This window comes from Corvus moneduloides, chromosome 1, assembly GCF_009650955.1.
Source record: "Corvus moneduloides isolate bCorMon1 chromosome 1, bCorMon1.pri, whole genome shotgun sequence".
Taxonomy (NCBI): Eukaryota; Metazoa; Chordata; class Aves; order Passeriformes; family Corvidae; genus Corvus; species Corvus moneduloides.
In genome coordinates, this window is record NC_045476.1 from 158,474,607 (window position 1) to 158,499,132 (window position 24,526).

Consider the following 24,526-nt stretch of genomic DNA (forward strand, 5'->3'; position numbering starts at 1 on the left):
TTTTTACGTGTCTTATTAGATGCTCTCTTGGAAATGCAGTGCTGATGTTGATTTCTAGCATGATCCCGAGATAGGTTAAAGTCTCTCCTGAAGAATTCGTCTCAGATTGGCGCCAGCTTTAAGGGATTATTTTCATTCTAGATGGCATTCAGTCTGTGGGCTTCTGAAGTCCTTTTACATATCTCTTAGATTCAGGTACAGTACAGCATTTCACACCTGATCACCCCTGAGACTGAGGAGCTGGATAGGAATATCACCAGATGTTTTCCTAGATTTCAAAGAAAGAGGATGCTTCTTTCTGACATTGTCTGTTTTGGTAGACTCCAAACTGCATGTGCAGGCTTGCCACTTGTAACAGATCATGTAAAACTCAGCACAGGGGTGTCCTGGATCTGGTATATCTGGTGATGAGTACATTGAGTATCTGAAATTTACAGTCTCCTCCTTTCTGCTGACAAAGCCTGTACTCCAATCTAAACTACTACCTAGAAATTTAACAAATTACAGATTTTTTTACTGTTCCTTTCCATCCTCGTAGCTTTAGGCCTAATGATCTTTGATATCATCATCAGGAAGAGTCATTGTGTACATGTTTTGGCATATAATGTCTCTGCTCCACATGTTGAGCTAGTAAAGTTCTTCAGATAGGCTGGACTTGTTCCAGGGATTTAGCCAGATAAGCTCAGCAAAGCTTGGGAAAAGCAGGCCTCTAGCTAATCACAGTGCTCCTGCTAAATGATCTCACCATAAAATTGGCAAAGCTGTTTGTGCTGATCTCAGTTTAACTTCTAATATGAGCTTACAGCAATTCATCATTTCTCTAGCTTATGGACCACCCTGTGTCTGGCTTGCTGCCTACCTGCTGTGCATGGGCTCAGACTCCTTTCCAACCATGTTCTTCTGTACATTTGAACTCATGCAGAGCTTGCAGCTACATTTCTATTGAATTTATTGGTTTTATTCAAAAGTCCTTAGTCTATTTTTGCATATGTGTGTGTTGTTGTTTAGTGGATTTCTGCTTTTTAAGTCAGAAGAAAAAATGCTAAGAAGTGTGTGCTTAGCATTCTGCTGCTTGCTCCTCTTTTTAGGCATCAGGTATCTCTGCTGCAAAGGGCTTCAGATTCCCTTTGGAGAACCTTTTCTGCACATTCTAAAACACAGTGACAAAATACATAATTAAATCTATTGGGGGGATTTTAAGAGGCAGTTGTTTGACATTGGTACCTTGTGATATGGCTAAAAGCTTGATACCAGCTTTAGGAAGAAAACAGAATAGGAAGATAATGTCTCTCCAGGGAATTCTCCACTTCAGTTCCTTGAGGATGTGATTTAAAGTAGCATCTGCTCGGTGCTGTGTGTCTTTTCATACTTTCCTTCATACCTCTGAACTGAAGATTGTTTAGATGTGTGTCTGTGTGAATAATTTCACAGAATATCATAGAGAAATGCCATGGGAATATTTTCTAGGATTTTCGAAGAGGCAGAAGGGACTTATATGGTGTCCCATCCTTTTAGGAAAGGGAAGCACCCAAGATTCTTTGGTGTTCATGCTGGAAAACAATGACAAAAGTCAAAGGGTCCATAAAAGTTGACAAAGTTTCATTGGTAAATTACTCACATTGCATGGAAATTGGTATAAGTTAGTCCCTGTTCTCCTACTGTAACCCACGGCAGTGGGTTTTGGATAAAGGGATAGGGTGAAAGAGAAAAGAGAGAGAGAGAGGTGGATTGGATTGAAGAGGGGGAGAGAGAGAAAAAGGAAGAGAGGAGGGAAGAGAAATATCATCAGTCCTGGTGATCTGTCTGATGGGGTGTCCAGGGTCCTGGGGGGCACACACACCACGGCTTCATGGAAGTACTATTTTATTGATAAATCTTCCCTGCCCTGGAGATAGGTTTCTCACTTTCTGTGGAAATTATTTAGCATACACAGACAGTCTGTTTTTCTTGACTTTTCTGAAAATGGGTTGGAGGGCTTTGGGGATCTTTGGTGGTCTTGATTTCCTGTACAGTCCATGTCAGTTTCTCAGCCTCATCCCTGCCCTTGTGCTGTACTGTCTTGTGTTAATCTCCAGGAGCCAGAACAAGGACATTTATCCCAGAAAAGTGCTGCCCCTACCTGCCTATGATCCCTTCTCCAGCCACATCCTGTTCTTCCTCACAGTGTGTTATTACCAACACCCTTGGTTGGCTCCACAGCTATTTGGCTGTTGGTGTTTGAGACATCCACATTAGCCCCTTATCTTCAGTGTTTCTATGGCTTACATAATAGTGAAGGTAGAAAACTTAACCCTTGGAAGCAGCATAGACCATGCTGCTGTTTCTGTCCTGCTGTCAGCATTATCAGCTGCCCCCAGAGGGTGATGGGGGAAAAGGTAGAAGGTGCTCAGTTCCCTTTTCCTCTTCGTGATCATGTGGGCACTCCAGTTATCTCATGTTCATGGTTCATCCCTCACCCTGCCTTAACCATGTCATATGACTTTTACTCACAGGGAGGTTTTGTGGTTTGTCTTCTGTGTGAGGCTCTTTTTCCTCTGCACCCTCAGTGTGATGACAATACTCATGCACTTCCCAGATGTGTTAGCACTGCCACAGTCCTGTTTTCAGGGATTTCCAGATGCCTGGTGCTTGTTCAGAACATCAGAGCAACCTCTTGCTGTCTGGATGCATCTTCAAGGCCTCTTTCCCTTCTTTAATTTAAATACCATTTCATTTGATCTTTGGAATTTAACCTCTTTTTTTTTTTTTTTTTTCTCAGAGAAACTCATGGTGGGGGATATCAGCTGAATTTTTCACAGTGCAGATGTGAAAGTATCACAAGCTGAGCTGAGCTGTGGTGGAGACCAAGGTGCAAGTCTTGTCCTTGCAAGCACAGCACAGCAATCATGTGGATGGGGTTTGCTGGTAATTAGAACTGTGCTACTGCCATTATTCTTTTCCCCTGCTTGGTGTAAGATAAAATATGCTGATACTCCTCTCCCACTGTGTGTTTCACTACTTTCCTGATTTGGTTTTCTAAAAACAGCCTCAGGCACTAGTTAAAGTCTGGTTGAACATTTGGATTCCATGATTCTGTGAAGAGAAGCTGCTTTCCTCACAGAAGTATGGCCAGACCACACCCAGATCAGGTGAACAACCACTATACTGTGGATGCCTTTGCTTCAAATGTACAAATGCTGCTTTACTGATCCTTTTGTACACACAGAACCAGCTCACTTCAGATGCTACAAGAGACTTTTGCCATGATTTTGCCTGTCAAGGGGTAAGATAATGCATGCCACTTCAAGCTGGATCATAATGTTCTACAGTCAGACTCTGGATTAGTTTCAGGTCCTCCTCGAGTATGCAGAACTCTGGCATCTTCTGTTGGCCCTAGGGATGTTGCTGACCTATGTCTTCCATCTGTATTCTCTGTCTAGCAGATCTCATAACATACTATGAGCCACAATTACCAAAATATGCCATGCTTGGCACAAAATATCCTTTCATGGTGGGACTCAGTATCTGGAAATACTGCTGTTTATTCAGACAAGTTGTAGGTTCCATCTGTTTTTAACTTAACCACAGGGATGTAGCAGTGCAAAGACTGCTCATCTTTCATTGAGAGTCTTGAAGTGGCTTTGATATAATGATACAACGCTGGCAAATGACAGCTATGTTTTTTGGATGAAGCCATGCATGCCATGTGTTCCAAAGGGGCCATTAAAGCAGCAGTAGCAGCAGCTTCTTTTTCCTTCTGTTATCTTGAAATCTTCCAGCTACAAAACCAGATTTATGGTAGCTTTCCTGTTATCAAATAAAATAATAATTAGCTGTCAAATAGCTTTTCTTTGGCTGGGCTTATGATAGGGGATGGGATGGTCCTGAAAAAATAGAATTCTTCTGTCTGCATTATATGCACAATTTAACAAATAGATCCGTTTTTATTCCCTGAGCCAGAAGCAGACTTTCGGTAGCACAATGCAGAACTGAATTGGTGAAGATGCCTTGGTGGTGGTTTGTGTTTGTGGGCATTTTCTACCTGTGGATTTGGCAAGGTATGCATGCACAGGCTGCCAGGAATGCTGGTTGTCCGTGCCCTCTCGAGGTCTGAGTGCAACACGTGAGGACGGAGAATCCAGAGCCTCCCTGGAGGACCTGTCCTGGTGGTGCATTGCTCTGCTAGTAAAGAAGTTGCCTTCCTGGTGTTCAGAACCTCCCCAGCTATATTTTGTGGTTGCTGTCCATTGTTTTGCCCCCTGCTACCACTGGGAAGAGTGGATGAGAGCAGCCCAGGTGTCTCAGTGTCTCCTTTCTCTTTCTGACCATCTTGGTTGCCATCCCCTGCCAGCTCCCATCATACGTCTTTTAAAGTGACGGTTCAAGACTGTAGCCCAGTGAATTAATTGATCTATTAATATCTCACCAAGAACAGATTATTTTCCATATTGCATCCAAACAAACTACTTAACAATTGCAAAATGAGAGCAAATACCTAGCCCTTAGTAGGGATTTCAAGGAGTAAGGAACTTTGATAGTTGGAAAATAAAGTGACCAACTCAGAAATTCAGAGCTAGAGGGAAATAGTTGTGCAAACTTGATATGGAGGGAAAGTTGCTATTTAAGGGAAATAGGGATGCATGACTTCATCAGTTCATCAACAACTCTAGGGAAGATCAGATACTAGGATGAGCAAACTGCTTCAGATTAGAGAATTTAAACAACATTGAAATTTAAAAATGAAAAGTCATTTTAAGTCAAAATTCTCTTCATTGGAACATAAACAGAAAATTCAGGATACTTGAAAATGCAGATTTAAATTTTTATTTTTTAAAAAATCATGAAAAATCATGATTTTTTAAAAAAAGTCATGAAAACCAAGATAATTTTGAAGAACTTAATGAAATCAGCGCTGTTCTTGCCATGGGGAAAAAAACGCCACAATCAACCAAACGAACAAACAAGTGGAGCTTTTTGATTTTTCTTTACTTTTTATGCTCAGTGTGGAAGACTGTTCCCAAGAGAGTAAGAAGATGAAAACTATCTTCCTTTTGATTTCAAAGGCATGACTGAAAAGGAGATAAGCAATTTCAGAACAAGGCCACTTGCAAAGTAAAGCCTCTGCCAAAGCAGTCTGATCTTGTCTGGAGGCTGGAACTGATACTGGTTTTGCTACCCAGCTTTTGGCTGATACATCAATATCTTGTACTGGGCAGTTTTAGGATCGTTTTTAACTCTGTGATCTTGCATGGTCCACACACACTTTCCCTTTTCTATAACTGAAGTCTGTCTGCTTGTACCTTCTGGAGACTTTTCTCGTTGCTCCTCCAGATGTTCCCTGTTACTTTTCAGACTCCAGTTCAAGCTTGTTTCACGGGATGAGCTCATTGCAGCACGAGACTAAAATGCTCTTAGAGCACAGAAATTGTGCTGTTTAATATCTCTGTTTGTGGAGTTTCAATTTGTTAATAACGCCCAAACATTTTTAGGTCACCCTATTCTAAGTAAGTGCTTCTTCTACTGGGCCACAGTTATGAAACATCAGGTTGCTTTCTAACAGGGAAGTTTCTCCCCTCTGAATACTCCATGGAAAAATATGAAGAAAATGGGAGGTCACACTGAGTTTACCAGTATGAGCAATTTTTTGGCAAAGAGATGAATGTATGTAATCTTTACTCTGTAATTGTCTAAACTGAGTTAGAAAAGATTATTCCAAACATAGTCTACATTCTTCCCACAGATACATTTCCCAAAATAAAGTTATGGGAAGCTGATTGTTCATCATTCATGGATCCACAGACATATAATGGTTGGTTCACTGGGGATATTTTATTTTCTTAGGCTATTGAACGTTTGGCTTCATGCAGAATGTTCCTTTCTGCTCAACCTACCATGCACAGCAAGAATAAATCCAGCTGGCACCTGACATCTTTAAAACTGTCGTGTATTTTCTGGGTTCAGAGTCTGTTATTTCACAATGTGTCCTGGAGATTTCATGTCTGGGATCATTTTAATGAGGTATCTAGAACCTCATGCATGGGGAAGCTGAGCCCTGAGTAATCATATTTTCCTCTGACCATTAAATTACGTGTCCTGCAGAATCTGATTTATATCTCTGTCCTGATGCTACTTGTCCCTAGCATTAGCTTGCGACAGTTTATGAGCATTCATGGGGACTTAGGGATTTGTTGCAAGAGTTTAACAGCAAGGAAGTCCTGATGGTACTGTGATTACTGCTGATCTCCCTGTAAGAACTGGCTTTCTGTTAACCCACCTGTTTTTGGTATAATAATAATGCAAATATTCAGAAATATTCAGCACAGAAGTTTCAGCTGAGCAAAATCAAGAACAAACTCCTACCCTGAGGGCCTGACTTAAACCCACTGATGTAAGCCAGGTCCTGTTTTACATTGCCATCTCTCTGACAAGCATTATGAGTTTTTAACTTCTGTCAGCTCTGGGATGAAACTAAGAAATCTCTATGCTTGCCCAGAAATACAACTGAGGGATGAAAGGGTATGTGGCTTTATTTAATGGATTATTTATATTTCATTTTGTCTTTTCATTTTTTACTGATTTATTGAGCTCCAGATGCTGTGTTCCCCTGGGAACCTGCTGCATCAGGTTGGTGTTAGCAACTCTGGGAAGGTGCATGAATCTCCTGGGGTGCCTTCAAAACAATTTTGGGTAATGGGAATATTTAGGGTGGTTCTTGGAACTGGAATTGGCTCTACAGGCATGTCTGCCCATGCTGTCTGAATAGTTCAGCCAGTAGGTGGAACCAGGGGAAAGCAGATGTTTTACATACAAATTCTCAACCCTTCCCTAGGAGATGCATCCCAAAATGTCTGCATAAAATTGTTTTTTTAACTTCAGTGTTACTGTTTAGAACAGTCAAACTCAAAATCTGAAGTTATTTCTAAACAGTGACAGGATGACGTTGTCAGACCTTGTAGCATGGAGAATGTTTTAATAAAATTTCCTCACTAATCATTTTCACTTGTGAAAATATGTCAGAGATAGAGAACAGTGGATAATCCAGATCACATCGTATCCCTTCATTAATGACACCTGGCATTTCCTCAGAAGGGCAGTATCGGGAATGTAGGTTAAAAATATTTCCTTAATGTGTTCTGCTGTGAGAAATTAAATGTAGTCCACCCAATGGCATGTTCCCTGCAAAACACAGCTTGGGCAGCTCTGAGTGAACTAAAAAGTTCTCCTTTGAGATCAAATTACCATCAAGGAGAAAACAGTAAGAGGTGATAAAGTACTGAAGTTTCTGCTACCGTGGAACCATTTCTGCAGCTCTGTTGATAGCCAGAGGAATCCAATTTAGAAGTCACCATCTTTTCTGAACATTTCCCATCAATAAACTGGAAGGGAAGAACATGGATAGCTTCTCCCTACTTTCACCAAGCTGATGAGAAAAATACTCGAAAGAAAAAGGTTTTAAGAGGAAGATCTTGCAGTACTGAAACAGTAAAATCAGTACACATGAATGTATTTTTAAACATCTGTAAAAACTAGAAGCAAAGGAGTATATTGTGATGTTTTGCTGCTTTAAAGCTAAGATGGAGGCTCCTCATGTATTATGTAAAAGTGCTGCAATAAATCTGCCTGGCTTGTAGTTTGGGCTATATACACTAGTGTCAACACCATAGCCTGGGTTTTCCAGTTTTCAAAACTAAAACGTACTTACAATTGCAGTATTTTTTGACAGATTTAAAATATACTTTGCCAGTAGGAAGAATGTGCTGCTGAAATGCTGCTATCCATTTTGTATCTTGAAATCTGGATAGTAAAACTCCTGACTATTAAAAATGCTCAGTTTGTGGCTATGGCAGACAGTGGGTAATTTTTTATTTTCTCTTTCTCTCCTCTTGAATGTGAAGACAGAAATTAGCTAGAAATTGTTGCTAGCAATCTGCTCTGCAGATGCAAAAAGAAAGTAATTTTGAAGTTTGCCAAGCATAAATCAGGAGTGACTTTAATAGAGAGTTATCAGGCATGGCAGGGTGAGAAAGGCTTCATCTTGTTTTAATGAGAATGGGTTTGTACTTCCAGAAGCAGAAAAATTAGAACTCATGAATAATTTTGGTGGAATATTTTCTCCTTGGCATCCAAGATAACAAATCTGTAGACTCCAAGATTGAAGAATAATTAAATGAAACAGGTTAATTACCAGTACTTGGGAAAATTAATTTCCTAACAGGCATATTCTTTTATCTTTCTGACATTTTAAAACAAATTTGTCAGATCCCCACTACTGTGACTTTTGGTGTTCATTTTCTCTTTGCTCTTATTTCAGATTTCTTACAAAGTCATTGTCTTCCTATGCATCATATTGACCATAAATACACAATTCCTGAAACCTTAAATTATATTTTTTTGTTTGTTTGGCATTTTTTTCTAGTGAAGAATGGCCATTGGGGAAGGCCCTTGCAGTGTGATTTCCTGTTGATAGCACTCGTGGAAAGCATTAGTCGTGATGACTTAACCATTAATAAGGAAGTGTCTATTTTCTAAAATGTTCTGGGACATTGAAGTAGTAGGGCTGAATAACTTTTCCAAAGAGACTTAGGTATTCCAGTGATGGCAGCTGACCATGGAAATGGGAAAGCCAATACTTTTCTAAATCTACAGAACTTTTTCTCCCATAGCAAAGGTCTGAGGGACTTAGGAGGGGAGAGAGGAGAGCTTGGAGGCTGTACAGGTTATGCACTTTTAAAGAGCCTGGTGGACAACAATTTACAAAGGCTGGGTTTTGCTTAGGTGGTGATGGAGCCTAGGACATGAGGCCAATTCCATCACTCCAGCCTTCCCTGCTTGTAAAACCCAGGAGTGATAGTACTTTGATCCCTGTCCATACTGATTATCTGAAGATGCCTATGTAGCCCATACTGTGTCCTTGCAATGGACTCAGCCACACCACTGGAGATTTCAGCCAGCACATCCAAGAACCACAACAGGTCCTCTCTGTAAGGACACTGGAAAGGCTTCGCTGGCCAGCTCAGCTTTCGGACCTAAGGAGGGGCTGTTAAATACTCCAAACTCCTGTCTCTCACAAGCCACCAAATGTCTCCTAGCTATTCAGTCCTTTACAAGAATTCATCCTCAGTCCTTCACATATTAACTAAACCCACAGGAGTATCAGGGCTCCTCTTTGCTACGTGTGTTGGCTCACAGGCACTTTCATATCTGCACAGGGAGAAGCTGTTTGCTTGCTCATGTTGACAATAGAAACAAGGGACGGTGAAGGGATTTACTTACGGGGTTGGGCTGTGGCAATGAGCTCTTTCAATAGCTGTGTGACTTTTGTCTGTGCATCTGGATCTGATTATTAAGCACTTTTTTTAATGATCAGCAACAGAGTAAATAGGTTTATTGCACTTGAAGAGGCCTCTCTTCTCAAGTGGCAGATTATTGCACCTACTCAAATTATTGTGAGAGGAATGAAAAATCCTACGATTAAAAGGCCAGGGCTTTTCATCAATCTGAATGTTCCTCTTTTAACAACTCTGACAGCATCAAGGAGCCTTAAAGTGGGAGTAAATTATATTGGTATGTTTTAGTTTAAACATGAGTTTAAAGGTGTTTTTAAGCCAACTTTCAGGCCAAATGTTTGTAAAAGGGGCCTTAATGGAATTGGGAATTATGCCCAGAGCAAACACATTGTCTATTTGGCAGTGATTAGCAATGTGTTAACAATTTAGTGTTCTAAATATAGGACAACCAATTATCAAGATATTTAAATACACCTTCAGATACAACAGTAGTGGGTTTAGAAATGTACTTTAATAAAATCCAAGCCTGCTAACAAAGAAACTGTAAAAAACAGTGAAGGGTCTTTGCAGAGGTATCCTGATGGGTAGCTCACCCACTGTGGGGTTGTAATTCTTGGGGATGTTTTTTCCCACAAACTCCTGGGTGAGGCATTTTCTTCATGGAGAGCTGTTGGAAAGCCTTTTGTTTGAGACAAACTGCAAAGAGGAAAAAACACAGGGGATATAAAGTACAGTACAACGAAGGCAGCAATGGATGGAATTTCCTTGGCAATTTCTAGAGCCTGACTTTCTTTGTCTGAAGTTTTTGAGGTTACACACTTATTTTTTGCAGCACTAGAAAGGGCTTCTAGACCACATGTGCCCAAGCAGTGCCATGTTCCATCTGCTGCTGACAGAATGTGAATAACTCCATTTGTTTCTCTGCCTGAGATACTGTGCCCTGCTTGACCCCCATGTATAGCATGGGTTTTCTGTGCAGTGATCCTCTTGGAAAAGTGAAATCTTTACTTTGTCACTGGGCTGATTTTCACCCTTCCTGCACCACAAATGTCTCTGGTGTTGTTAAATGTCATCCAGAGTTTGCTCTGCAGAGCAACCCAGAGTTTAACAGTGCAGAATGTAACGAGCGTCTACCTTCTGTGGGTTTTGATATAAACTACAGTGTCCCAGTACTCCACGATCTCAGTAATAGCGACCTGGAATTGGATCACTGTGTTACATGATATCCCTTTTCTACCTTGACTAACCTTGATCAGGTTTTTTATCTGATTATCAAGTTTTGAACTGACTTGCAGGCTGGTTTGTCTGAGTTTTTTTCAGTCAGCTGAGGACTAAGCACCACAGGGTTTTCAGCCTCCATTTCTCTGTGGCACTTTCCAAGCTGTGTTTCTTTATTTGCAGGCCACTGCCCAGACCTCCCTCACCATGACCAGCACTGTCCTGGCCACGACAGAGACCTACACACGGACTCAGTACTGCAAGTGGCCCTGCGAGTGCCCCAAGTCCCCACCCCGGTGCGCGGTCGGCATCAGCCTGGTCACAGACGGCTGTGACTGCTGCAAGACGTGTGCCAAGCAGCGTGGAGAGAGCTGCACTGAGGCCGACACCTGTGACTTCCACAGGGGCTTGTACTGTGACTACAGTGGAGACAGACCTAGGTACGAAATAGGAGTATGTGCACGTAAGTGATGTACATATATTTTTGACTTAGATATACACTGGCACCTCCTGTCGGTCTGAGCAGGGGCTGAGATTTATCTCATTAGAGACCTGGCTGCACGGTCATCAGCTCCTCCGTGCATCACCTTTCATTCCCTTGTAGCCATCTTTGTTCTCAGGGCAGTTGGCTGGATGAGAAATGACATCTGAATTCCTGATCTTTGATCTGGCTGCAGCCATGAGCAAAGACCAACCAGCATATGAAAGTCTCCATACATGCAAATAGATTATTCTGTACTCCCTGTAACAGGAGAAGGTGCTGTACTGGGTTGGGGATGAAGGAAGGATAGGTGGGCAGCTGGATTTAAAAACAAGCAATATGGGCACCTGCATGAAAACCATGGCATTAAGGGGACACTTTTGGCTAGCTCCCTATAGTGGATAGCTTGGAAGGATAGCATGTGGTCTGTAGAATACCCTGTCAAGACGGTCAGGAATGAACTATCTCCTATCGGAGCTTGTCAGTTACAAATTGAGGTCTAAGCCTTGATTTTACAATGGTTACAGTCAGGTTAGCTGCTATGAGGCAGAAGGATTTCTTCCTGCCTGCCATAACAAACTCTTGGTTCCATATGACTGGAATGCTTTTCAAGAAGAAGTGCAAAAAGAAATTAGGTAGTGTTTTGTGTGTTGAGAGTATATTCACTTGTTCTGAGTTCCAAAACATGAGGGGGAATCTGACCCTCTCATAAAAGTCAGAAATTATTGAAAATCATTACTCTAGGAATGATTAAAAGCAGAAGGATCATGAGCACAACCGCACAGATTGCTGATCGGAAAGTCTACTTTTTAGTAGGTTTTTAGAACATATGGTCATGGCTTTAGGTTCATAAACAGGAAAAAGCCATTTAGCTGGAGGGTCTTCTGGGCTGGAACATAACACCAAATGATCTAAAAGAAAATGTAAAGGTGAAAGGAAACCTGGATGCGAGCTGACTGAGATGGACAGACAGAATAACTGATCCACAGAAGAGGAAAAGAATTGCAAACTGTGGGCTTCAATAAACTTAGAATATGAGCAGAGGTTACACAGGGGGCAGGTCTGAGGAGTTAAGAGGTTCAGGGCAGCTGGCAGATTCTCAGAGAAATGATACTAGGCATTGCTCTTCCTCAGCAGAAGGGTGAGAAGTCCAGTAAGAAATGACCTTGTCTTTGCACTGTCTCAGCCATTTAAAAAAAAAAAAAAAAAAAAAAAAAAGAAAAAAAAAAAGCAAGCATGCAAAAGGTGGAGTCTAACCAGATTTTTTTGTAGCATACAGGCAAAATAACAACAAGAGAAGTTACGTGCTAGGAGCTGTAAGCTTAAACAGTGATTTTCAAGATTAGAAAAGATTAAGGTTAAGAAAAGAGGATATGAGATCATTCAAATGTATTGTCTGGAGTGTGTGTAGAACATCCATGGGAGGTCTGTAAGAGCAGGTTAGACAAACATTGTCAAGAATGACATCGTTACAGCTGGCCCTGTGCTGGGAGAGGAAAACAGGCTGGATGTTGTCTCAAAGCTATCAGCCTTCCTAGGCCTCTTTAAAGGTCTTCATGTTGCTTTGCATTTGTTTATTTATTTTAAATAGTTGTTTTTTTAGTTGGATATCTCTTGGTTTTTTGCAGTCCTCCCACACATCACAGGCACTCAGTGTGCCTGTGGCAGCAGCACTGTGATGAAGGAAGATTGACTCCCAGCTTTTCCAGTGAGGTTTGGAGGGATTCCCAGTCTGTGCTTTCACTTCCCTACTGCCATGACAATGTACCCCATTATTTGACATTTATGGTTATTTGGTGAGGGGTGTTATGGTGTGCACAGCTGAACAAGAGAAAGGTCTTTCCATGGCTAGGATGTGAAGCAGGTTGTCTCTGAGTGCCAGAGAAACCTGTGGCCTATCCCTTGTTTTCAACACCCAGGTAGATGCACATGACAGGGTCTGCTGACATGTTTTTTTATACCCTGGGCCACAGATAGGCTGCATCACCCCACTCTGAGCCCACCAGCTTCTATCCTGACCTGGTGACTGAAAGCTCCTGTGAGTGGGAGTCCTGTGCTGGGTGTTGTTGGGGACTAACTGCTGTGAGGACAATGTTTGCACATGGGTCCCTTCAGCTAGATCTAGAGAATACAGGGCGTGAAGGGCTACAGACAATATAATTTATGGAAACTAAAGATGCTGAAAGAGTTAGGGACTGGTGTTGGGAAAGGTAATGCGGTCAAACTGGGGGAAATTCAGGCTGTATCTGGACTGACATATTGAGGTGTGTCCCAGGATCTAACCTCCCAGACAGCAAATAGGAAACCTGCTGGGAGTCACTGCAACTCTGCTTTTCTTGTTGGCTTTTCTCTGCACCAAAGCAGAGGCAGCAGGGTGCTGAGCACAGGCCTAGGGGGTGAGGCAGGTGTTGTGCATGTTGGGCTGGGAATAGGGATGTGCCTCCAAATCGCTTTATTTTGATGCAGACTCAGGGAGGTTCTGCGTGAAGGAATTCAGCAGCCCCACTGTCTGTGTTTGGGGATGTTCTCATGGGGATGAGACCTGCAGGAGACTGAGTTAACATAATCCAGGAGGAATATGCTCATAGGAAAACACCAGGACATACTGCATTTTCTTGGACTCTCATAATCTGTGCATAACTAGAAGTCTCTCTGAATTTTCAGGCCCAGCTCCAGCGCTGAGTGATAACTTTTCAGTACAAAGGCTTAAGCATTACAAAAATTGGAGGTGACCATGAACTGGAGATCTAGATCTGTGCTTCAAATTCCAGCAGCTCTCATTTTTGTGCAGAAGAAAGGATTTGTGCTTGATGTTTTCATTCAGCTCATTCTAAAAATAGGAAGCCTTTGCAGAATTTTAATCCAGCATTTCAATTTGTGTTTTCCGGAAGCAGCTCCATTTCTGACCAGACTCAAAACATAAGCAACCCAACCAGTGTGTGTGCACTGCCTCCATGTGACCAAACAAGAAACTGAAGTTTGAATTTTCCATTGGAAACCACCATTTACAAATAACTGTCCATAATTTGAAACAAAACAAACGAACAAAAAAAGCTGCTGTGTGATTCCTTTTCATGGGCAATCAAAAGGCTTGACATTCTTAGGGATTTTATAAAAAAAAATACATCAAATATTTATTTTTATGGCTTTATAATGTGTACCTCATTTTCCAAGAAAACTGCTCTGTGATAAAGCACGTAAGATCCAGTTTTCTAAATGTAGGAATCCAGTGCCATTTAGGTGCTCCTTTGCTACCTTGTTTGTCCTCCCCTTCTGCTTCAGACATACACAGGTGTTGTGAACAGCTGTGTCATGTGTGCAACTCCATGAAGTCCCCTCTTATGTCTCTGAAAACCTCAAATTTCACTCAATACATTTTTAAACTACTTTGATTGCTCCTCCATGAATAATTCCTACCACTGTGCCATTAAATATTTTTGGTTTTTTTTAAGTAAGAATTTGTGGATAAAACTTGTTTATTTTCTAACTTATTTTTTAATTGAAGCATTAAAAGGTTCTCTTGTTTTTGCTGTGATTTAGAATGGAAACTGTTTCCTAGATGTTATGACTACACCTGGCTCAGCATCAGGCTGAACACATCTCCCCGCAGCACTGCCAGCCCAGGGATCAGCTTGGTAAAGGAACACATCGGAGCTGTTTGTTGCCAGCATTAGTTTAATGGTTCTCTGTGTGTTTTTCTCTCTTTTTCTTTCTTTTCAGAGATTGTTGGTGTAGGATGTGTCCTCAATGGAGTCAGGTATAAGAATGGGGAGACGTTTCAGCCCAACTGCAAATACAACTGCACGTGCATTAATGGGGCTGTGGGCTGTGTTCCCATGTGCACAAACTCACGTCCTCCACTTGTCTGGTGCCCAAACCCCAAGCTGATAAAGATGGCAGGGAAGTGCTGTGAGCAGTGGATTTGTGATGACTCCAGGAAAATCAGGAAGACATCTCCGCGTCACATCTCCTCTGCAGGTACGGTGGGAGTGAGGCAGATCTCTCCTTTGCCATCTGGCGGAGTCTACAAGCAAAGTATCAGCTTGTACTGCCAGACCTGTCAGGTGTCTAATCTTTGTGAGGGACACAGGGCCTCCCACACAGCATGTGCTGAAGCACAGGACAGGCAAGCACCAGTGGTGTGCTAGAACTCCTCAGCAACAATATGGATATGGATGCCCCTTCCCTGTTCAAGGCCAGGCTGGATGGGGCCCTGAGCAACCTGATCTAGTGGGTGGCTGTCCATGGCAGGGGAGTTGAATTGAGAGGATCTTTAAGGTCCTTTCCAACCCAAACCATTCCATGAGCCTATGAGTATGATATTCATCAAACACTCTCATGCAACCATTCTGGAATTCTGTGTGCCAAAGCCCTGTTTGAAGGACACATCTGCTGGAACTCTGAAGATGTCACAAGTCCTTTTTAACTCTTCATTTTTTTTTTTTTCCCCCTCAGTTTGGACTCTCTGGGAGAGAGAATGGGTTCAGTTTAATTTGGGACTGAGGCTTTATGTCTGGGTTATATTGCTATTGTAGTGCAATTTTAAAGCCCCTGTATCTTAGGAGCCTCAAACTTACACAGCACCCTGAAGGCAGTTATTGTGTGGAAGTTTCACTGTGAGTTGGGCTAAATTGTCTTTCTGGTAGTGTAGCTTTTCATCAGTTCTGAACTGATGACATCATTAAACTTTCTTTCCTCACACTCACATTTATAGTAACGATCACATAGTCCACTGCACAGAAGTGGTATCATTTGCCTCAAGCATTGTCTCAAATGCTTAAGATGGACTCAGCTTGCCATATGTCTTAAATTTATCATCAAAATGCCCTGTGATGCACTGTAGTGAATCCATCCAGCCACATTAGCTCCATATTTTAGACCATCTCACAAAAGCAGAGCTCAAGGAGAGGTAGGACGGTTGTTGTAAACAAAGATTTTGGTTCCTTGGTGGTAACAGTTCTTTCCCAAACCTTGGTCTGTACTTTTGTTGCACAAAAGAAAGCCTCTCTCTTCATTTTGTGAGTTAAAACCACCAGAGTTTAGCCCTTGATTCTCTGTTTCTGATAGCTCTGAAATGTGAGGTGGGTCCAGATTCAAAATATGTACTACTGAAACTGGCCTCATGTCCTCATGGCCTGTGTCCCAAAATGGGCAAAATACCACTTTGCTTTCCTGACTTTTCTCCTGTAAGAAGTCTTATAGAAGTCAGACTAGCATTTATTACGTTTAATATAATAATTAATATAATAATAAATATAACATTGAGCAAGCTCAATGCAGCAGTTTCTACCAGAGTTTTGCCTGTGGACTGTCCTGTGAGCTGTAAAGCAGTGGGGACTTTGGCTGAGGCTGGGACAGAACCTGAACTGGGGTTGTTGGCTGCTTTCAAAACAGAGCCCACCCTCTCTTCAAATGGCTGCTGAGCTCTCTGAGAGCTATTGAAGCTGTTCTTCCTCCCAGTGAAAGGCTGTGGCTGCTTCCCAAGCCCTCTGCCATCCAGCAGAGACTGTTGACCACTTTCTGCTACAGGGAACCAATTGAATGAGCTCAGAAATAAACCTTCATGGTGAGATCAGATCTCCACCCGCTGGCTCAGGCTTCTGTAATTGTTTATATTGTGGCAGCACCTGGGGGTCCCAGACAAGGACCCCCTTGTGCGAGGCTGTGAGGGGGAGTAAAGGAATGAGCCCTGGCCCCAAGCGCTCACAGCACTGGAGAGTCTGGCACAAGTAGGTCAGCACAAAGGGGGTGGGATGAGGGGGTTCACAGGAATGCTGAGCCACTTCGCTGTGGTTTAATTATTTGGGTTAGTGGCCTGAATGTGCAATGAGCTGGGAAGAGGGTGTTTAATATGTAAAGCTGCCTGGGCTAAATAATGTGGGGTTAATCTGTCTCTGCAGCATACGAGGGAGAGGATGAAGCCTGGCAGAAGAACTGCATCGTGCACACCTCACCCTGGAGTCCCTGCTCAAAGACCTGTGGGCTGGGCATCTCCACCAGGATTTCCAATGACAACGACCAGTGCCGGCTCCTGAAGGAAAGCCGCCTGTGCAACATGAGGCCCTGCGAGGTGGATATAACCCAGCACATCAAGGTGGGGACCACTTCTGTGTGCACCACTTCAGCTGGACACTGAGTCAGCCTTTCTTTGGCAGCATTCAGGCCTCATGAGGCTGCACTTCTACACGGACTTACTGTGCTGCAGAGTTCCAAAATTTATCCTGCCTGTGCTGGTATGAAAACCTTTCCCTGAGAGTTTTAACTTCAGCCAAAAGGTCCTTGCAAGGAAAGCCAAGCCAAGCCTGCTGTGCTCGAGGCTGGCTCAGACAGCCCTGTACTCAGCTGGCAGAAAAGCAGGGCTGCACGTCTGGTCACAGCTATGAACTCTATTATGCAAATATCCTACTTGCAGCTTTTAGGTCCATATGTCTAAATGTGTAAGTCTTTCACACGCCCTAGGTCAGGGCTGTAAAAGTCTTTCTAACACTTACAAACCCCTTTAAACATAGGAATCATAGAATAGAATAATAGAATCATTAAAGTTGGAAAGGATGTCCAAGATCAGTAAGTCCAACCTTCGATTGAATGCCACCATGCCCAATAAACCACACTGCAAAGTGCAACGTCTATTTGTTTTTTGAATACTTCCAGATATAGTGACTCCATCACTTCCCTGGGCAGCCTGTTCAAATGCTTAACCTCTCTTTCAGTGAAGAGACTTTTCCTCATACCCAATCTGAACCTCTCACAGTGCAATTTGTGGCCATTTCCCTTTTTCCTGTCACTATTAACCTGCTAGAAGAGGCTGAATCCCCTGTCCCCCCTGATCTCCCCCATCTTGCCACAACCTCCTTTCAGGTAGTTGTAGAGAGCAAGGTGAGTTTTATGTCCTACCTGTGTCAGCACTGAATATTAATCTCTTTGTTTTTATTTTCTTCTCTTATTTAGCCTGGGAAGAAGTGCTTGGCTGTCTACAGGGCCAACGAACCCAGGAACTACACCATCTCTGGATGTGTGAGCAAGAGCCCATACAGGCCCAAATACTGCGGTGTCTGCACAGACAACAGGTGCTGCACACCCTACAAGTCCAAGACTATTGAAGTGAGGTTTCAGTGCCCAGATGGAACTGAGTTTTCCTGGAAAATCATGTGGATCAATGCTTGTTTTTGCAACCTGAACTGCAGGAACCCCAATGACATCTTTGCCGACTTGGCTCATTACCATGATTACTCTGAAATCGCTAATTAAATTGGCTGAATGATGGAATTGACCTGATGCTCTGATTTTACAGAGGTTTTAAAATAAAAGGAGAATCTTCATCCACTGCAAATGTAAAATTTGTTATTTTCCTGAGTTAGGATGTTAAATCTCTTTGTTTTGCCACTGTTTTTGGAGATGCCTTAAACAAATGGGATTTTTTATTCTAATAGGTCTTCATCCATTACCAGCAGCCAGAAATTCCTTTATGTACAGACACTGAGACTTAAATGACAGTTCTGTTGGCACTGTCATTTACTAGGCCAGCAGTTTAATTGCCCATAGGAAGGAACAGTACACTAATATGACAACAAAAGTATGGCTGTCATTAGCTTAAACATAAGATTCAGACATCCATATTGTCATTGCTTGAATGTGGTTGTCTAAGCTGGAAGACTGATATATATGTTTTATATTCAACACTAGACACCAGAATTTGATGGCCTGACCCTTGCAACTAAGGTCTAGCATCTGTCACACTGAGATCAGTCCTAGAATCACCTCTCTATTATTCTCAGTCAGATCCTACTCCATGGTGAATTTTATGGCAAAAGCCTAGGGAGAAGAACGTTTCTCCTGAAATCTCTGTGTGATGAGCCTGTCTCTCACTACTACAGGCTGGGTCCAAGAACTTCTGTGTCCTGGTCTCCTTGGACTCACCTCAGTCTCTTAAAGTATCTTGTGCCAGGAACATTTTCACAATTCTCTGCCTGCTCTGATCTTGAACAGCCTGACTGAATCCAAAACAGGTGCCCCAGAGTGAAAATCATATTTTCAGGATAGGTCATCTAACAGCCACCCCAGAGTGAAAATCTAATCCACAGGTGATGTATAGGCTATCTCTGCAGATGAAATGTAGAGAGCCAGATAAGAGATGAAGGACAAGACCTCATGCACCCACTTATTCAGATAGAAGTTGTGTGGTCTGTGTCCAGGGCCTACCACTGCCTCCTGCTCCCCATGGTGTTACCAGCACACTGGTCCCTCTTCCCACTGCCACCTTGCCAGTAACACAAATCATTGTTTTACATGACTGGGGTAGGGGAAAGGAGATGTGCTAAATGAGAAAACTGGCGTTAGGCTTCCCATCAGCTCTGAGAATGTGTGGATGCAGGAGGAAAGGCAACCCTTGGCATAGCTTCTGGTGCATTAATTCCAGCAGGGCTTCTACTCAGAGTGAATATCAATCCAAACATTTTCTACAGAAATGGTTTCACATGCAAATGTCAGCTAAGTGAAGAAAAAAACCCTGTCATTACCTTTCCAGGTAAGAAATTTATCATCACTGAAGGATGGTGGAGCCAGTTTTTTCTCCGATAAATTGTTAGTACAGCAGCCATGCCCCATGACATGTTTGCTATTGCTTCACTTGGGAGAGCAGAATAGTGCTTCTGCATGAACAGGAGAATTGTGTATCCACTTCCAAAATCCCTGGTGGCACAGTAAAACTTCTGAGTGACACATGATCTGGAGATCATGGAGGCTGAACTTGTGATGGTGCAGTTGCTAATTTTGCTTTACTTTCAGCTGGCAAATTGTCTGCCTTCATCTTGATAACGTAGCAGAAGCTTGATTAGTTTCTGTGAGACATAAATTTTTCTGGCTATGATAAATTAAAGTTCTTGTGAGTGGGCTGAAAATAATGCCATACCTGTGTAAAAACAATTAGGAAAACTGCTTTATATATTCAAAAGCTCTTAACACCAACAGCATCTTAGTTTGTATGTAAGGATTTGGCCCAAATATTTTTCATAGAGCTAGGTCATTCCTGAATTTAAAGCTTTATTTCTTTTTTGAAACTTCCATGAAATCTCCAGTGGCAGAAAAGAAGGGTGATCCCTGCCCGCATGTTCCAATGCAGGTGCAAAACACCTCTTCTCTTTGTTTCTCTGTTGGTAAGGAACCTGAGGCTGCCAGCATTTTGCAAGATTCAGCCTCATGACTGCCTTGGCCTGGATGATGTGACAGCAGAGGTCATACCTGACTTATCTGCCTCCAGTCACATGAGACCTCAGCACTTGCAAGATTGAGAATGTTACATTTCAAACTCCATCCCTTGGTAAAAAAGTTCCATGTGAACATACAAAAAAAGAGGCCTTGGCCAAGAAGATGACAATGTTTTCCAAAAAGAAAAATGGTTTGTATTGAGATGCTATAGGGAAGCAACACTAGGACCTCTTTCTCAATCACGTCCCCTAAATATGGCTTGGAACCCTGTGTTCTAATTCTTGTCCATCTTAAAATGCCATATATATGCATGTGTGTATATAGACATATATGTATGTGCATCTATAGAAATAAATACATATATACACATTTATATGTGTATATATACACACCTATAAAATATTATGTGCAGGCACCTATATAATGTTGTATATAATATTATATATAAAACTATATAGAAACATGCCCATGAATATACATATAAATGTATATATTTACATATATATGTTCCTATGGTGCATAAAAAGGAGAGCATGTGTAATATGTGTTTATATGTACAGTCAGTCTTTCTCCATCTTACATGTACACATAAGGAAGGAAGAAAACAGGACCAGATCATGTATAAATAACTGTGTCCCTCAATTGGCTTGCTTTGCTTTGCAATTAGTTAATGCTGTAACCACAGCAATCAAATGCTGTAGTGGCTGAAACATATGGCTTTCACTGCAAGATAAAAGAAGCTATTGAAAGCTAATACATGACCAGCAGCTCCAGTGCGTGTCAGTTTTTTGTGAAGTGGATGCCTGGAAACCACAGATCTTGCCCAACGTGCCCAAGATGTTTCTGTTTCTAGCCTGGTTTCCTAAGGAAACCAGGCGTATGCAGCCACACTGTTCACTTGTTTGTCTGTCAGGCAGTCCCTTTGTGGGAAATGTCAAACAAAGCAGGCAGAAGTGTAAAGATCTCAGAAGCATTGCAATTCCTGCAGTAAAAAATGAAATCAAAGAGCAGGGCAGGGAAGAGGCCCACGCATTGTCCCCGTCAAGCCCATGCACACCTTCCATGCACTCAATGCACCCAGCACATCTGCAGTGTGGCCCACCCACCCCAGCAGCAGCATAAAGGGGGTTTCAAGCAGATTTGCCAGCCAGAAACAAGTAGCCATGGAGGAGGCAGAGCTGAAGGAATCACGGACAGGGAACAGTGGTTGTTACACTGCTGTAAAGGAGTTCTGTGGGGACATGGGACACAAATCTATAGGAAACCAAGCATTGTTAGCTCTACTGCTCTGCTTGTGCAACTGGTTGGCTCTGAACAGGGAAGAGCATCACTTGTAGCCCATTAACTTGATCTGCACTCTGTGGTGCATTTGAGATCCTTTGTTTTAATGGATGTTTACAAGCAGATTAGCCCTAGGACTAAGGCAACAGATCAGCTTTAGATTCAGTTTCCTGACTCCCTCTGTGCCTGGGCAAATCATGTATCTTTACAAAAGTACTTTTGTGGTTACTGTTTTAATTCCTAGAGGACCTAGATCCCCAAAGGCTTTCATTCATGGATCCAGCCCTTTGCTTCCCTTTTCCTCAGGACTTCAGAGCCACAACAACAAGGCCCTACTGTTCTTGCCTCTGCTGAGAGTGAAAACTCCTCCAGCAGGAACTGATGCTCATTGTACATTTGTGCAATGGGCCTAGGTCTCTGCTGGGACCTGAAAGCAATGCCACCATCCAAGGAAGAACAATTATAGCACTGAGGAGATACCAGGATCAGACCCCTCTGCCGCAATGGTCAAGTGAAAGGTTAAAGAAAGGATGAGAGTGACAATTTTTCAATCCAGCCTAAACCAAGACAGTTTGGCACACATCCAGCTCATGGCAATCATCCTGTTGGTCCTGTAGTCTGAGTCAAGGATGAAGGGTGGGATTTTGAAGGTCTGCTCATGTTGGCATGAGCAGCAAGACTCCAGCTATCTCCAGTGACCATAGCCATTACCCTTCTGTGGAGGCTTCACCAGAGTCAGAACAGTAGCTCAAGCCACCTTGTCTGGGAGCCCCAGAAAGCACATTATCTACTCACTAAAGAAGTAGGCATGAAACTTATTAAAATGCCTTTCCACAGAGTGTTGGCTGGAATTTAAAACACCATTTTGGTGTGCATGCCACTGGACACAGGGTATAGTGCAGTTGTCGTATTTCTGATGTGTTCACTAGGGCTGTGCTGTGCGTATATAATATTCCAGGAAAACTACAACATTCAGAAAGACTGTGTCATCTTGTAAATTAAACCCTGGGATTTTTTTGTCCCAGCTTTCTTGAAGGAATTTTGAAACAAGCAGCTTATTAAACTGACAGAGACAGTGTTCTCACTATCTAGAGGCGCATACCCATACATTTACCTTCTCAAATTGTGACCTTCCAGTTTTAACATTTCAACAGAGTTATTTCTGTAAGCTTTATTTACTGAAATACATGAAAAATTAATGGGAAAACCAGATTGGTTTGGCAGTGTCAGTCTGAATTACTCCAGCTATATAACACTTTACTTGTTCATAAAGCATCATGGTGAGGTTTCTTAAGATGGCACGTTGCTGCTGTGGTTTAAAGATCTTAAATATGTGGCAAATGGTTAATGCATCGGTGACTCACACCTCATTTAGAAGTTCAGGCAAGCAAATGAAGGTGAAATACGTCTGTGACTGACATTTCTTTTACTTTTCTAATCTCCTTGCCTGGCCAATGTCTGAGTGTGCATTTGCAATCTGTGACAAAGCTGTGAACTAGAGGACACCTAAAAGTAAAGAGCCAGTAATGTGGTAAAAAAATTGGTGGTCTGAGACTATTTCCTCCATTGTGAATATTTTGGCAGCTTGGGAAAGCCAGTTATTTCCCAAGTCACATTCCTTTGCTGGTCTGTTTCTGGCTCAACATTTGGGATTTTTTTTCTGCAACACTCTTACTGGACTTCGGACAGAGGTCTAGAGTCTTTGAGCAAATTGAAGTGGGTTACTCAAACTGCCTGAGCATGTCTTCATTACCAGCTGTCTTGAGAAATTGCAAGAGTAACCTGTTTGCAACAGCCATACGAACTGAAATTGTTCAAACAAGGTTACTAAAGACATGGAGAAAAGCATTTAAATTAAAGAGTCATTGTTTCATATCACTTCGTTTACATATCCTCAGAGCTAACTCCAGTAAGGATTCTACCTTTTAATTCTAGGAAAAAATGCCTGTAGTGTTTTTCCACAAATCGAGCTTGCCTTCCAGCCTGAAGTATGTTACTTGCCTTGACAGGAACTTAGTCCAGGACAGGAGGCCACTCAAAGTGTCTGAGATGGGTCAGTTGGGCTTGTGTGTCATGAGAAAATGCCTTCTCCTCATTCTCCCCAGCCTTCTCCTTCAGTGTGTCTTTTTTTTTTCCAGGAAGGGCAGTTCTCTACATTTTTAAGCATTTTCCAGTCAACTGTGCCTCTGGCAATAGCTTTCAACAAAGGTACCATATTTCACTGCTGTCTCTACAGGCACCAGAAGATCCATCTGGCCTCTGCAGCCTCTGCTGACCTGTGTGGCAGCTGCCCAGCACACAATCTTGTGCGAAGGGCTTCCTGGCTGCTTTCACTAGTCTGGGAAACCCATCATCTCCTGAGTACTTTGCACTTTCCAGATGAAGTGATGACCCTGTGTGAGGCTCTACTTCTGTAGGAACTCCCCTGCCCCAAACACACATGAGCAGCAGGGAGGGAATCACCATAGGATCAGATCAATGTTAAACATTGGCAGCTGGTGATAAAGAACTCAGATTTTTTTTTGATTTGGTCACTAAACTAAACGAAAACATATTGCAGTCATTCAGTAAATGACAATTTCCTAGCTGGAGAGATCTGTGTGGGTCTGACAGTGCGCATCTCACCGCTGTGTGACGGGCTGGGTGGCACCTTTGCATGGGGCAGGCTCACCAAACCCTACAAGCAGGTCGGCTATTCCCTGAGCCAGTGCCAGGTCCAACAGCTGGGGCAGACCCACAGCTCGGCAGCCCCATCCTCCCTGCCCAGCATGCTGCCTGTAGGGGGCTGGGCCTCGTGGGGACCTGCACACAGAGGTACACACACACACAGAGCCAAGGGATGAAGAGCCCAGGCTGGTGGCATCTCTTGCTCTTCTCTGGGTGCCCTGGCTCATGTAGGCTCTGCCAGGAGCTGCCCCAGCCCTTCTCCAGTACTACTGCCCAGCAAACAACCCTGCCCTCCCCCAACCCCCTCCACGCACTGACCTTGACCTCAATACCATAATCCACTCTAGCCATAAGCAATTGCAGAGAGTGGCAGGTCAGCCAAGGATACTTTTTGCAGCTCTGTTGCAGG

At 42.7% G+C, this 24,526-nt stretch overlaps 1 protein-coding gene across 2 annotated transcripts in view; it reads left to right on the top strand.

The window, feature by feature from the left end:
• The window catches only part of CCN4 (cellular communication network factor 4), a 34,995-nt gene extending 16,700 nt beyond the window's left edge, over positions 1–18,295 (top strand). The window contains exons 3-6 of one of the 2 annotated variants that reach the window (XM_032133837.1): positions 10,668–10,947; positions 14,686–14,943; positions 16,866–17,059; positions 17,914–18,295. In XM_032133837.1, the coding sequence (XP_031989728.1) occupies positions 10,668–10,947; positions 14,686–14,943; positions 16,866–17,059; positions 17,914–18,213 (1,032 nt within the window). In that variant the 3' untranslated portion in view covers positions 18,214–18,295. The remainder of the gene's footprint in view (positions 1–10,667; positions 10,948–14,685; positions 14,944–16,865; positions 17,060–17,913) is intronic. The other variant, XM_032133847.1, reaches the window with a different exon arrangement.
• The last annotated feature ends 6,231 nt before the right edge of the window (positions 18,296–24,526 follow it).